Below are 12153 nucleotides of genomic sequence, written 5' to 3'. Positions count from 1 at the left end.
CCTCAAAGATGAGCTATGCACAATACAAAGCTTTGCTCTGCTTGATTTCATGCATGTTAATGAAAAGTGAAGGGAAGGGACTTCAAGGGAGGGAGGGAACTATACGGTATATTGGATTATAGCATGTGCTCACTAAGCCGACGCGCAGTGCAGTTGTAGTAACTATAGGCTACAGTTATTGAAAGGCGCACAGCGGGAGCGCACGGTACGCCGCGCGCAGTTCTGTTTTGCATCCCCAGATAAAAGCAGGCTTGTGCATCCTATGATCCCGTGTTCTAGCTGTCTCGGTCTCTCTCACTGATCAGTCAGAAGCATTCCATGCCGCAATAGCTGCAGACGAAGAAAACAGCCTTGGGTTGAGAGAAGCCCACTTAGCACTGCTACAGAAGTTTGGAGACAAGACTTGGCTGACAGCTCCTGTCGCCTGGACGCGGTAATTATTGCCTGTGCGGCGTTCATTACGCAGGAAAGGGACTATTGGAAGGTCTGAAGATGAACGACACGGACATAGTTTGCAGTGATCAATCAAACTCGACGAACTCGTCATGTTCCAACGCAACTGTTGACAGTGACAGTGTCATCGACGTGGCCACTTTTATGCACATTTTCCCGTCCATTTACGCCATCATTTGCTCAGTTGGAGTTGTCGCCAATGGACTGGTCATCTACGCGGTGGCGACATGCAAGAAGAAAATGGTATCGGATATTTACGTGCTGAACTTGGCAATAGCCGACATGCTTTTCTTGCTCGTCATGCCATTCAACATCCATCAGCTCGTCAGAGACAGACAGTGGGTGTTCGGTAACTTTATGTGTAAAGCAGTAGTTGTGGTGGATGTGAGCAACCAGTTTACCACAGTGGGGATTGTTACGGTTTTGTGCATTGACAGGTAAGTTATACTATAAGATTATAAAATGATCTCAAAATGATCTTCTTGCATCTTGTCATATAGATCGGTGCGTAACAGGTCCTTTAGCAAAACTTTATGCAAAGTTTTGTTCTCAGTTCATGGTGTAATAAAATGCTAACAATCACTTTGTAGTAGAGTATATGTTACTTTATCCACCTTCATTTTGGAGATCTGATATAAATGTAAATGCTGTAGGCTATACACTAAATATATACAATGCACCTCATTGTTCAGTGATTATTGGTTCTATCTAAAGTGTTGAATAGGGTATGAGTTATCAAAAATCTCCCTGAATAGAGGCTAGAGCCCAGTCGTCAGCAAACATGCAACAAACAAACAAGAAACAAGACCAAATAATGCCCATGCAGTTCTCCCCTAAACAGGTCCAAATAGTGCCCAGTTCTCCCCTAAACAGGTCCAAATAGTGCCCAGTTCTCCCCTAAACAGGTCCAAATAGTGCCCAGTTCTCCCACAAAACAGCACCAAAATAGTGCCCAGCTCACCAGAAACAGGACCTGTTCCCTCAAATGTATACAATACTCGGAAAAGGGGACAAACTCCCAGGTTACCTCAGCCATAATGTATTTTTATTTATTTATTAACTGGTAGAGCATGAGATGTATACTGTAGGCTACAAGTTAAACACCAAATGCTACCCTCAAACAAAAATAAACAGGTGGGCCTTTTTCAGTTTGATATCTTGATTGGTCAAAACAAAATGGAGGAAAAGAACAGAAAAGGCACATAAGAGTCCTCCATTTTCAATTCATCAAAACATTTAAAGACATACAAATATACACTGCTAAAAATAAGTAATTTACACAGTTAGAAAAAAGGAAAAACCTGTACAGTATAGAAATATACGGGGTGGGGGACTGCAGGGGCCAGTTTTTAATTGCAGCCGCCAGTATAAGTGCTCTTTGATGGAGGTTTTGAAGGAGTCTAGGGATCGTCACAGTTTACACATAGTTGCCTGCGTATAGTTCCGAATGCAAGCACTGTATGAGACCATCTGTCTACCAATGCAAACATCCTCACTTACAGCAGTGGTAGTTGAGCATACATTAGCCTATACTGTATGTACATGCACAATGCACCATAGTTAGCACATTGCATGATTAGTGCAATATGATGTAGCAAAAGAGTTAGTTAGTTAGTTAGAGAGAACAATGTAAGAGGTACAGTATGCCTAATGTACATGGACAAAGGAGATACACAAAATGTGTTTTATGTGTTTTGTTTTATTCTAGGCCTACGTCTACCAATGTTCCAAAATCTAAAATAAGCAAGAGAAGGCCCATGGAAAATATCTGTTGCGATAGTATTTGACAAGTCTACTGCGACATCTCAGGAATGTCATGACATTTTGGCACAAACGTCCACTTGGACTCGAGGATGAACTGATTTGAATTAGAACACGCGGTCATTGTGAACTGCATAAAACCTTCAATATGAATATAAACAACATACATCTTTAAATTCCTTCGATGTCTTAATCAGACCAGTGTGTGTCCAGTGGAAACCTCTTATGAATCTGATCTCAGGTCAGAATAGCCTACTACTATAAGTCTTCTGGACAGATACGTAAACAACTGGTTGGCTGAGGTGTATTGAACCGTGATGTGGTATTTCTAGTTTTATGTGTGTATGTGAGGGAATCTTTGCTTATGGGGATCACTGACACCGACAATAACTTATACAGTCAAAAGATGTTGTGTTGTGTATTGTACATTGCAATCTGAGAACCCATCATCAAAAAATAAAGGAAAAACAGCGCCCTCCTTTCCTTGAATTTGTCAACGGTCTCTCTACGGAGTCAACAGTCTGTCTCGAGAGATGTATATTGTATAATGTATTGTACCTTTTAACGTTTTTTATTCGTTTTTTATACTATTGTGTCAAGCTACACATCTGCTTAGATTCGAAGAACAGCTGATCATTACAACAAAATCTGAAAAAGTTTGTAATAGGACAAAGTAAAGCATGATATTAGGAGTTTACTTTAAATTGAAGCACATAATTTGCTTTACTTGAACTAACAGTTTGGGGGAAAACAAAATATAACCTGCCTGCAGTTGGTGGTCTGTTTCATTTAACATGTTGAACAATAGCTAAATCCAGCAAACAGCAGGCTACAGTATAAAAATATGTAGGTTTTAAAACTGGATACATTTGCAAGCAATGCCCTTATGCAGAGATAGAATAATCTATAATGTCTTCTTTAATATCCAATATCTTCCTTAATAAAATACCGGACTCAGTCACACAACATCATCATACAGCATAATAATCATATATTTGTATCAGGACTAATTGAGCTTCACTTTCAGAGTAACAAAGTTAAGTAACAAATCTCTAACATCAATCTACATCCATCCATCCATCTTCAACCGCTTATCCGTAGTCGGGGCGCGGGGGCAACAGCTCCACCAGAGAGCTCCAGACTTGTCTCTCCAGAGCAACATTAGTAACTGCCTGGGGGATCCCGAGGCATTCCAAGGCCAGTGAGTCGATGTGATTCCTCCAACTGCGCCTCGGTCTGCCCCGGGGTCTCCTCCCAGTGGGACGTGCCTTGAGAGGCACGAGAGGCATCCTAACCAGATGCCCGAACCACGCTAAGCTGGCTCCTTTCCAAGCAAAGAAGCAGCGACTCTACTCCGAGTCTCTCTCGCGTGACTGAACTTCTCACCCTATCTCTAAGGGAGATGCCGGAAGAAAAGTAATTTTGGCCGCTTGTATTTGCAACCTTATTCTTTCGTTCATGATCCACACTTCATGACCATAGGTGAGAGTAGGAACGAAGATTGCTCGGTAGACAGAGAGCTTTGCCTTCTGGCTCAGCTCTCTTTTTGTTACAACAGTGCGGTAAAGCGACTGCAATAACGCCCGTGCTGTTCCGATTCTCCGGCTGATCTCCTAATCCGTCCTCCCCTCACTCGTGAACAAGACCCCGAGATACTTAATGCTATTTGTTGTGTAAGGCACTGAGAACGGCCTTTTGTTGTTGACGTGCGTTACACAAAGAAACGTGCCCCGGTATGTCTAGACCGTCCACTGTGCCGTTGGCACACCTTTAATGTCCCTCAACGCGGTGGGTGACAAATTCATTCAGGTCACCTCTGTGGGGTGTCAGTGTCACCACCCTTCAACAGAATGTGGGTTGAGCTGTAGTGTTACGTGTGTACTACTGTGTAGAGGGGGAGGTCACGCAACGCACCAGGTGCACACCCACACACATCCGCACATACAGACACACACACACAGAACAGTGTTGCAGAATGACTCACAAGGCGACCACGCTGTGTCCTGAATCTCCTATAGTTTAAACTCCTTCACCTGGAGTAATGTCTCATTCCCTACCCGGACTGCACAATCCATCGTTTCCCTCCATTAATACGGTTGCATATCACTTTTGCAGATATCAGACATTGATTTGCCATTGTCATTGGTTGACCAAACAGGAATCTAGTACAGCTACTTATTCATTTGACAACTGCATGTTCTATTTTGGTAATCAAATTGAAACACACACACACACACACACACACACACACACACACACACACACACACACACACACACACACACACACACACACACACACACACACACACACACACACACACACACACACACACACACACACACACACACACACACACACACACACACACACACACACACACACACACACACACACACACAGATTATGCTGCATATCTTATCTATAGTTACTGTATATTATAACTGGAAACATCGAATTGGTTCCATGGCGACACTTGGTGTGTGAATACAAACAAAGAGGTTGTGGTAATGTTCCCTTTACTTGTTGGCTCAGGGAGCATGATCTGGAACAAGCCATTTGACTAATTTAGCCTAAATTACCACTGAAGATTTTACCGTGTGAACATGTTGCACTTTGTGTTTCTAGGTTGTTCATTATAAACCTTACTGCCTTCATTACTCAGCCCTGTTGCCATGGCAGTCTTAGTGACAAAGGCAGGATCACTTTATTTATGTACACAGTATAGGGCCTATACTGTATGTATATAAGTGAGAATTAGCTCTGGTCCATATAGCGTTATGGACATCTCCTTAACGCTATGCCACTCTCAACGTCCTGCGCACGCATGAATTGCAGCACAGCCATGCTGCAAAAATAAAATAAAAACGATTCACCAATACAAAGACGGTTTTGTGGTGTCGCAAGCCTACTTTCCCTTGTGGACGCACTCTGAGCCACCACTACATGTATAAAATGCACTTTTTGGAAAAATCTGGTCATTGGTGTTTTTTTCTATCGACAAGATCTGTAGTAGAGTAACTAAAACATATTTTTTTCTTCCGGTGAAATCTTTTCTGGCCAAAAAGTAGTATCGTTAAGGAGAAGTCCTTAACACTATGGACCAGAGCTAACTGAGAATATACTTACTTTAAAACATACTGTATTTTAATTATTTTTTAAGATTTCTGTTTAGCTTTTTCTGCCTTTTATTTGGTAGAATACAGTAGACGGACAGGAAATGGGAAGAGAGAGAGTTGAGGAGTAGCCTCGGAAACCCAGACGTTTTTATTTCCAGGGAGGAAAAAAAAAAGTCTGGGTCTGAGTCCACTTCAATTCGGCATAGAGTAGCGCAAACGTCGATCACTCTCTGCTGATTTCTGATCGTCTACACACTCCTCTCTCTCTATCTGTCGCTCTAATTAATTAGTCTCATCATGTCCAGCAGCTGCGCACAGTTTCTTCCAGGCTAGTTGAGGAGTGACACGCAGCAAAGGTCGTTGGGGTCGGGATTCAAACCTGTGGCATGCTGCATTACCAGCCTATACTGTGCCCAGTGCCCACTAGCCATACTATACTATACTATACATATTGTTGGTTTTCTGTACCGTTTGATTTGTACTGTACTGGTGGTACTGTAGTTTGTATGAAGAAAAACATTTTCACCCACTATTTTAACACTTGAAAAGTTAGTGATTTAACAATAATGTTGAAGTTGGAGTTGCAATCCATTCCTCTTCAGAGGTTCAGCAGGCGAATGGAACATCAGTAACATTATTATTATTAAAAGTGATATCACTCTAGAGGAGGGCGAAGGGTTTGAACTGGGCTTTGAAGCCTCCAGGGCTGAACTGAATAAAAAATTCAGCCCTGACATTTGGCCCAGAACGGCCCGACCACAACCCGGCATGCAGATAGCGGATATTACACTCCCGTCCCGCTCTGTTTAGGCACACACAACAACGTTTGCGCGTCTTACTTGTACTGTAATGACCCTAAGACAGACATATGCCCGCTGTGTCAAGTGTCCTGCAGTTCCTCCCCCTACCAGGGCCCAGGAAATGATTCTCCGTTCATTTTCCTCATAGGCATTTCAAAAAGTATTTATTTAAAGACGTTTACGCCGCGGACAAAGCCAACTCTTGTACTAACAAAAAAGAATTGGGCCGAAGAAATGATTAGAAAGAAGAAAAACACTTTTGTTGTTTTTCTTCTTTGTAATTATTTGTTTGGTCCAAAATATTGTGTTTGTTGTCATGAGTTGTCACAACTCGAGTTGGCTTTGTCCGCGACGTAACCGTCTTTAAATAAATACCTTTTGAAATGTCTATGGGGAAAAATGCATTGGGAATCATTTCCTGGGCCTGGCGTCGTCATGAAAGGGGGCGGGACTGCAACGCTCTATTCCCATATTCAAATAACTGATTCCAATTAGAAAGTGTTTGCACAGGTGAACATCGTTGGCCCTGATGTAATGGAGGACAATGTGGAGGAGAGATTGGCTATACAGTATAGAATGGTTTTTACTCATGAAGGAAATAGATAACAGACTTATGTCGCTCAAGGCTGCGTCACATCATGTGACATAACTGTAACCATTGCTTGTTCTGATCTTGTGTAGATATTGTTGTCAGACCTACATTTGCAATAACATAATGTGTTCTACTGTTATGGAAACAGTGGAACACATAAGTCAAGAGCCTGTATGTTAAAATAACATTTAATGTATTATTATTTTATCCCAAATTACTGGTTTATTGATCCCATGCAGCCCCCGGCGATAAGCATATCGCTACTTAATCTATTTGTTGCGGACTTGCAGTCTTGCAGTCTTTTCATTGATGTGCCATATTACTTTAGTTGTCATTCCACATGCGTCCATGCCTTGGTTGTCCCACCAGAGTCTCCCACAGTCTCATAAATCATGTTTTGGGGGTGAGCGTTCGGCACAACTGCCAATCAAAGTGACTGTACAAGCCAATCACAGCACATCTTTTCCGGGACTTGGCAAAACACATAGCAAGCTGTATAGACGATATAATAATGTAATGCATAGTGTTTTATGTTGTCTGTTTTTAATGGACCCTATATGAGTCTAAACAAATAAAGTTGATTGATTGATTAATACACTATTGGTCTGTTTAGCAGACTGTGGCGGCTTGTGTGGGACAACCAAGGCATCGATGCGTGTGTAATGACATGTGTAATGACGTGTGTAATGACCGCAGCAAATAGCATGATGGTCTCCGCTCTATGATAATGGGGGCTGCTGGTAGGATTGACAAAGTCAATGTTTTACATACAGCAGCAACCAGTACAGCAAGCACTAAAAAAGGAGGGCCTAATGAAAATGAACTATACAAGAATGCATTTTGTTAAGGCATTTCATTATCAGTCCTTACTCCTTGTGCCAGGCGGAACGCGTGAGTTCCGTTTGTGTCCGAGCATAGGCACGGCTGAGGCATGGTAACGCCCCGCCTGCCTGTGATTGGTCTACTGACACTGCCCGTCTTGACTGTCCTCCGAGATGCAGGTTACTCCGTGGTGAGATTGAGAAATAAATAATAGGCTACAAGAGAATGACAGCTTGACACGCGCGACACGAGCCTTGTAACTAACTTGTACGTTTTATTTTTGTAGAAGAGGCAAACTTATTGTTTATGCCGTTTGCTTTGATACTGTTGATTATCGTGTATTAATCTAATCATAGTAAACTAATACTATCACACTAAAAAGGATAAAGATGAAGGCAAAACAGACCTTTTTATAGTACAATAATGTTTCAAGTTTACACATACAAACAAATTACACATTATCAACACAAACACTTTATTTTAGAACACACCCAAATCAAATCATATTATGGCGACAATGTTCAATCAATTATTCCACCAAAGCAAACGGCATAAACAATATTAGTTTGCCTCTTCTATAAACATAAAACGTACAAGTTAGCGTTCTCTTGTATCATACCATACTGCTATACATACTATCCCACCACCCTCGCATCAGACTATCCAGGCATCCAGCATATTCACCTCGGAGAACAGTGTTGGTAGGCCAATCACAGGCAGGCGGGGCGTTACCATGCCTATGCTTGGACACAAACGGAATTCACGCTTGTGCCAGCATGTCAGTCTGTATGCCAAGTGCCAACATGCCAGTTCATGTGCTAACATGTGACACTTAAAAACACACTCTCACACACACACGCACAAATGCATACATTGGGTCCAAACAATTAAAAAAGATGAATCAAACATGAATCAAAAACTTTAAAAGGTACAATACATTAAAATATACAATACACAACACAAAATCCGTTTACAACAGGAGCCTTCTATTGCTCCACAAGTGACAGGCAGGCATGTAGCATACGCAAAGTCTCTCTGTTAGTGCCCCACAAAGAGTGAGCTCAAATAAACACACACACACACACAATGAAAATACGTTCTCAAGCTTTATTGTGTACAAATATACTGCATTTTGTTAATATAGATCAATCACCCAAATAATCACTCAATAAATCGATCAATCTAAAGTGCCCAGTCCAGTCTATGCGATTCCCCAAATAATCACCGTAATCAAGTACGTCAAAGCGTAGATTACACAATCTCCGCTTTGAGGAGAGGGGAAATCACCGCACTTGATTAAATTCTCGCAGCTTGTCAAGGAGGACATTGGGACAATTATCTCTTAAAGAGAACTCTGTGCTCTCTCTCGGGTGTCTCTTCCAAGAAAGCCATCTTTATTTACAATTTAGGCATTTATACGTTGCATCCAGAGCGAATCTCTTGTCGCATATACCGTAGGGATGTCAAACTCAAATACACGGTGGGCCAATATAAAGAAATTGGTAGAAGTCAAGGGCCGGACTGTGTTTTCAAAATAGCAAAAAAGTAAATGCATTTAAAACTGAAAATGCGGCCCAGGCCGTAGCGTAACGGTCTGGGCACCGGACTGGTAATCCAGTCGCAGTGTGCCGCGGGTTCGACTCCCGGACCCGACACGGCCTTTACTGCATGTCATCCCCCCATCTCTCTCCCGTTTCCTGTCAGCCTACTGTCTGTCCCTTCAAAAATCAATAAAAGGCGTAAGCCGCAAAAAATATCTTAAAAAAAAAAAAAAAAACTGAAAATGCATTATTATTAAGCTCAGTTTCCTGTTCTATGATCCTCACAAAGCAGGACTTGTAGTATTATGGTGGTCCATGCAATATACCAGAGGGCCAGTTCTAATACTAATTAAATATCATCCCGCGGGCCAAAGATAATTCATTCACGGGCCTGATTTGGCCCCCGGGCCTTGAGTTTGACATTATATGCCGTAATCTCTCTCTATAACGAGTGTCCCTGTTGCTATAAATCCCTCCCTCTACAGGTACATCGCCATCGTCCACCCCACGTCGGAGAAGCGAACCATCCAGTGGACCATCGTCATCAACATGCTGGTGTGGCTGGGAAGCTTCCTCCTGAGCGTGCCCGTCATGATGTACGCCCAGGTGGTCAGCAACCGGAAGATGGAGATGTGCATGATGTACCTGGACGGCCCCGGGGACATGTACTGGTACACGCTCTACCAGTCCATCCTGGGCTTCATCATCCCCCTCTTCATCATCAGCACCTTCTACTCGCTCACGCTCTACCACGTGTTCCGCTCCATCCGCCGCGTCAAGCGCAAGCAGACCGTCTGGGCCCGGCGGGCCACCAAGACGGTGCTGATGGTCATCGGCCTGTTCCTGCTCTGCTGGTCGCCCTACCACGTGATCCAGGTGGTCAACCTGAGCAACAACAGGCCCACGAGCGCCTTCGTCTACGTCTACAACGTCAGCATCGTGCTCAGCTACTCGCACAGCTGCATCAACCCGCTCATGCTGCTCTGCTTCGCTCAGAACTACCGCGAGCGCCTCTGCCACAGGAACGCCCGGGGCAGCTGGGCGCTGGGCTCCCAGACGTCGCACTCCATACACACCAAGACCACCATGGTCAAGAACGACGCCGGCTCCAGCTGCATGGCCACGCCGGAGCCCGGCTATCGCTCCACTGTCATCTGAACGGACGGGACTTTTATGTCATTTCGTTTCATATTATTATACATGAGATGCTGCTGTTCAAAAAAAGCGTTTAACCACTTGTAGATTTGGCTATTTTCAATTTGATATTATTGTTAATTATAATTATTATAATTGGTTTTTGCCTATTATGACATGCCCAAAATATAGGGATGCCAGGTTGAAAGTGGTTAAGCAAAATAGCACACATACATATACACACGCACACATATCTCAATTTCCGTCACACTTTCTGCTCTCACGTCACTCCCACTATTTATTGTACCCAATGCTTAACTATTTTTATTGCCTCTATTCCCATCATGAATGGTGGTCATAGATGGTGGGTGGGCATGAGCAACCCCGTGACTATGGTAGACAGACAACGTTCTACCAGCAGGAATTGAACTTGTGACTTGAGTGGAGTTATAAGCATCAACACATTCTGTGCTGAAAACCTTGTTTGAATATATGGACGCTGAAAACTGTCCCCTGGGACAGGATTTGATGACCCTTCCTCCACATCGCCCAGTGGAGCAGAATGAATACTGTATGTCAAATGATTGATTCAGTCTGTATCCGTGGTGTCGTCTGAGAGATGGCACTGCTACATAAGTCCTTTTGCTTGTATCGTCATTGTTAATTGTAAATTGTTAATTGTACATTTTTTCCCCATCACAAACATCCACGTCGAGGTGTTCAAGGAGAGCTCAGGAGAGTTTGTCTGTAACGTTACAAGGAGTTCTTTCATAGTACAGGAAGCTATTTTCAGCTACAACCAACAATAGGACTGAAGAGAGTGTGAAGGAAATTGAATGAACAAGAGAAGGAAGGAAGAGAAGGAAATTGAATGAACAAGAGAAAATGTTGCATTAGTAAATGTGACAGTGTACAGGAAAAGGGTATTTTTATTTAGTTATGTTTTGAAGGTAACTTATCTAAAAGGTAGTCTTTGAAAGACAAAAGTGGCTGCACACACTGATACTGTATATAGTACTATATAGTACTGTATAGTGCAGTGTCCGGGGACCCCCAGGGGTACTTGAGGGAGTTCCAGGGGGGACCCAGCTAAATGATGATTTGGAACCAAATGGACCCTTATGGGTCTGTAACTCAGAGAGTGTACAAATGTATTTGTACGCTCTCAGAGTTAAATTAATATTGATTTTACAATATAAATTGGGGGTCCCAGAGATAGAAATGACATTAAATGGGGGTCCGTAGACTAATGCATGTCAAACCTGGGGATCCTTGAAATTCAACAGGTTGAGAATCACTGCTAGAGCCGTAAAAATCTTCTCTTATGGGGGTCCCTGGCATATATTTTCTAATGGGGGTCCGTGGGCTAATAAGTGTCAATTTGGGGGTCCTTGACATGAATAAGTTTGGGAACCACTGGTATAGTGTATAGTGTAAGTGCCGAGAATGAAATTATATTGTCGGACGCAGAGAATACATAAACCAACGTTTCGGCAGACAACTGCCTTCTTCAGCTATAGGGGTCCTTTTGTTTGAAGGCAACTTATGTCAGCACAATTATGATGATTAGTAAATGAAGAAGTAATAGTATATGTTTGCCCTATATAAAACGGCATGGTCACTTTTTGGGACGTGCAAGCAAGCATAGTTTGATCACACAATCCTAAATGGTTCCACTGTGTGCTATATACATTACTGTTCTGTTTATTTAGTGCAATATTAGACTATTTGCTAGATTTGTTTTCACAGCCCGTTCAACACTGAATTAAAGGTATATTCAGTGATTTCACTTAATTCATATATCACTTATTTTTTTGTTTTGTTGTGATAATCCTCCCTACTATAGAGTGTGCTGGCCATATAAGGAGTTCCTCCCTGTCCCCACTTAACCCCTGGGGGTCAAAAAACCTTAGGTTTCGTTTTTGACTCTC

The 12153-nt window shown here is 42.6% G+C and overlaps 1 protein-coding gene across 1 annotated transcript; it reads left to right on the top strand.

Annotated features, from left to right (window-relative positions):
• Positions 1-302: 302 nt before the first annotated feature.
• Positions 303-11211, top strand: mchr2b (melanin concentrating hormone receptor 2b). The gene is made up of 3 exons (XM_083785484.1): positions 303-890; positions 9574-10895; positions 10939-11211. The coding sequence occupies exons 1-2, from the start codon at positions 493-495 to the stop codon at positions 10244-10246; spliced, it is 1071 nt and encodes a 356-aa protein (XP_083641610.1). The 5' UTR covers positions 303-492; the 3' UTR covers positions 10247-10895; positions 10939-11211.
• The last annotated feature ends 942 nt before the right edge of the window (positions 11212-12153 follow it).

The sequence above is a fragment of the Protomyctophum parallelum genome, assembly GCF_964188405.1.
Source record: "Protomyctophum parallelum genome assembly, chromosome: 16".
In the NCBI taxonomy this organism is placed as follows: domain Eukaryota; kingdom Metazoa; phylum Chordata; class Actinopteri; order Myctophiformes; family Myctophidae; genus Protomyctophum; species Protomyctophum parallelum.
This window is presented reverse-complemented; position numbering and strand designations above follow the sequence as displayed.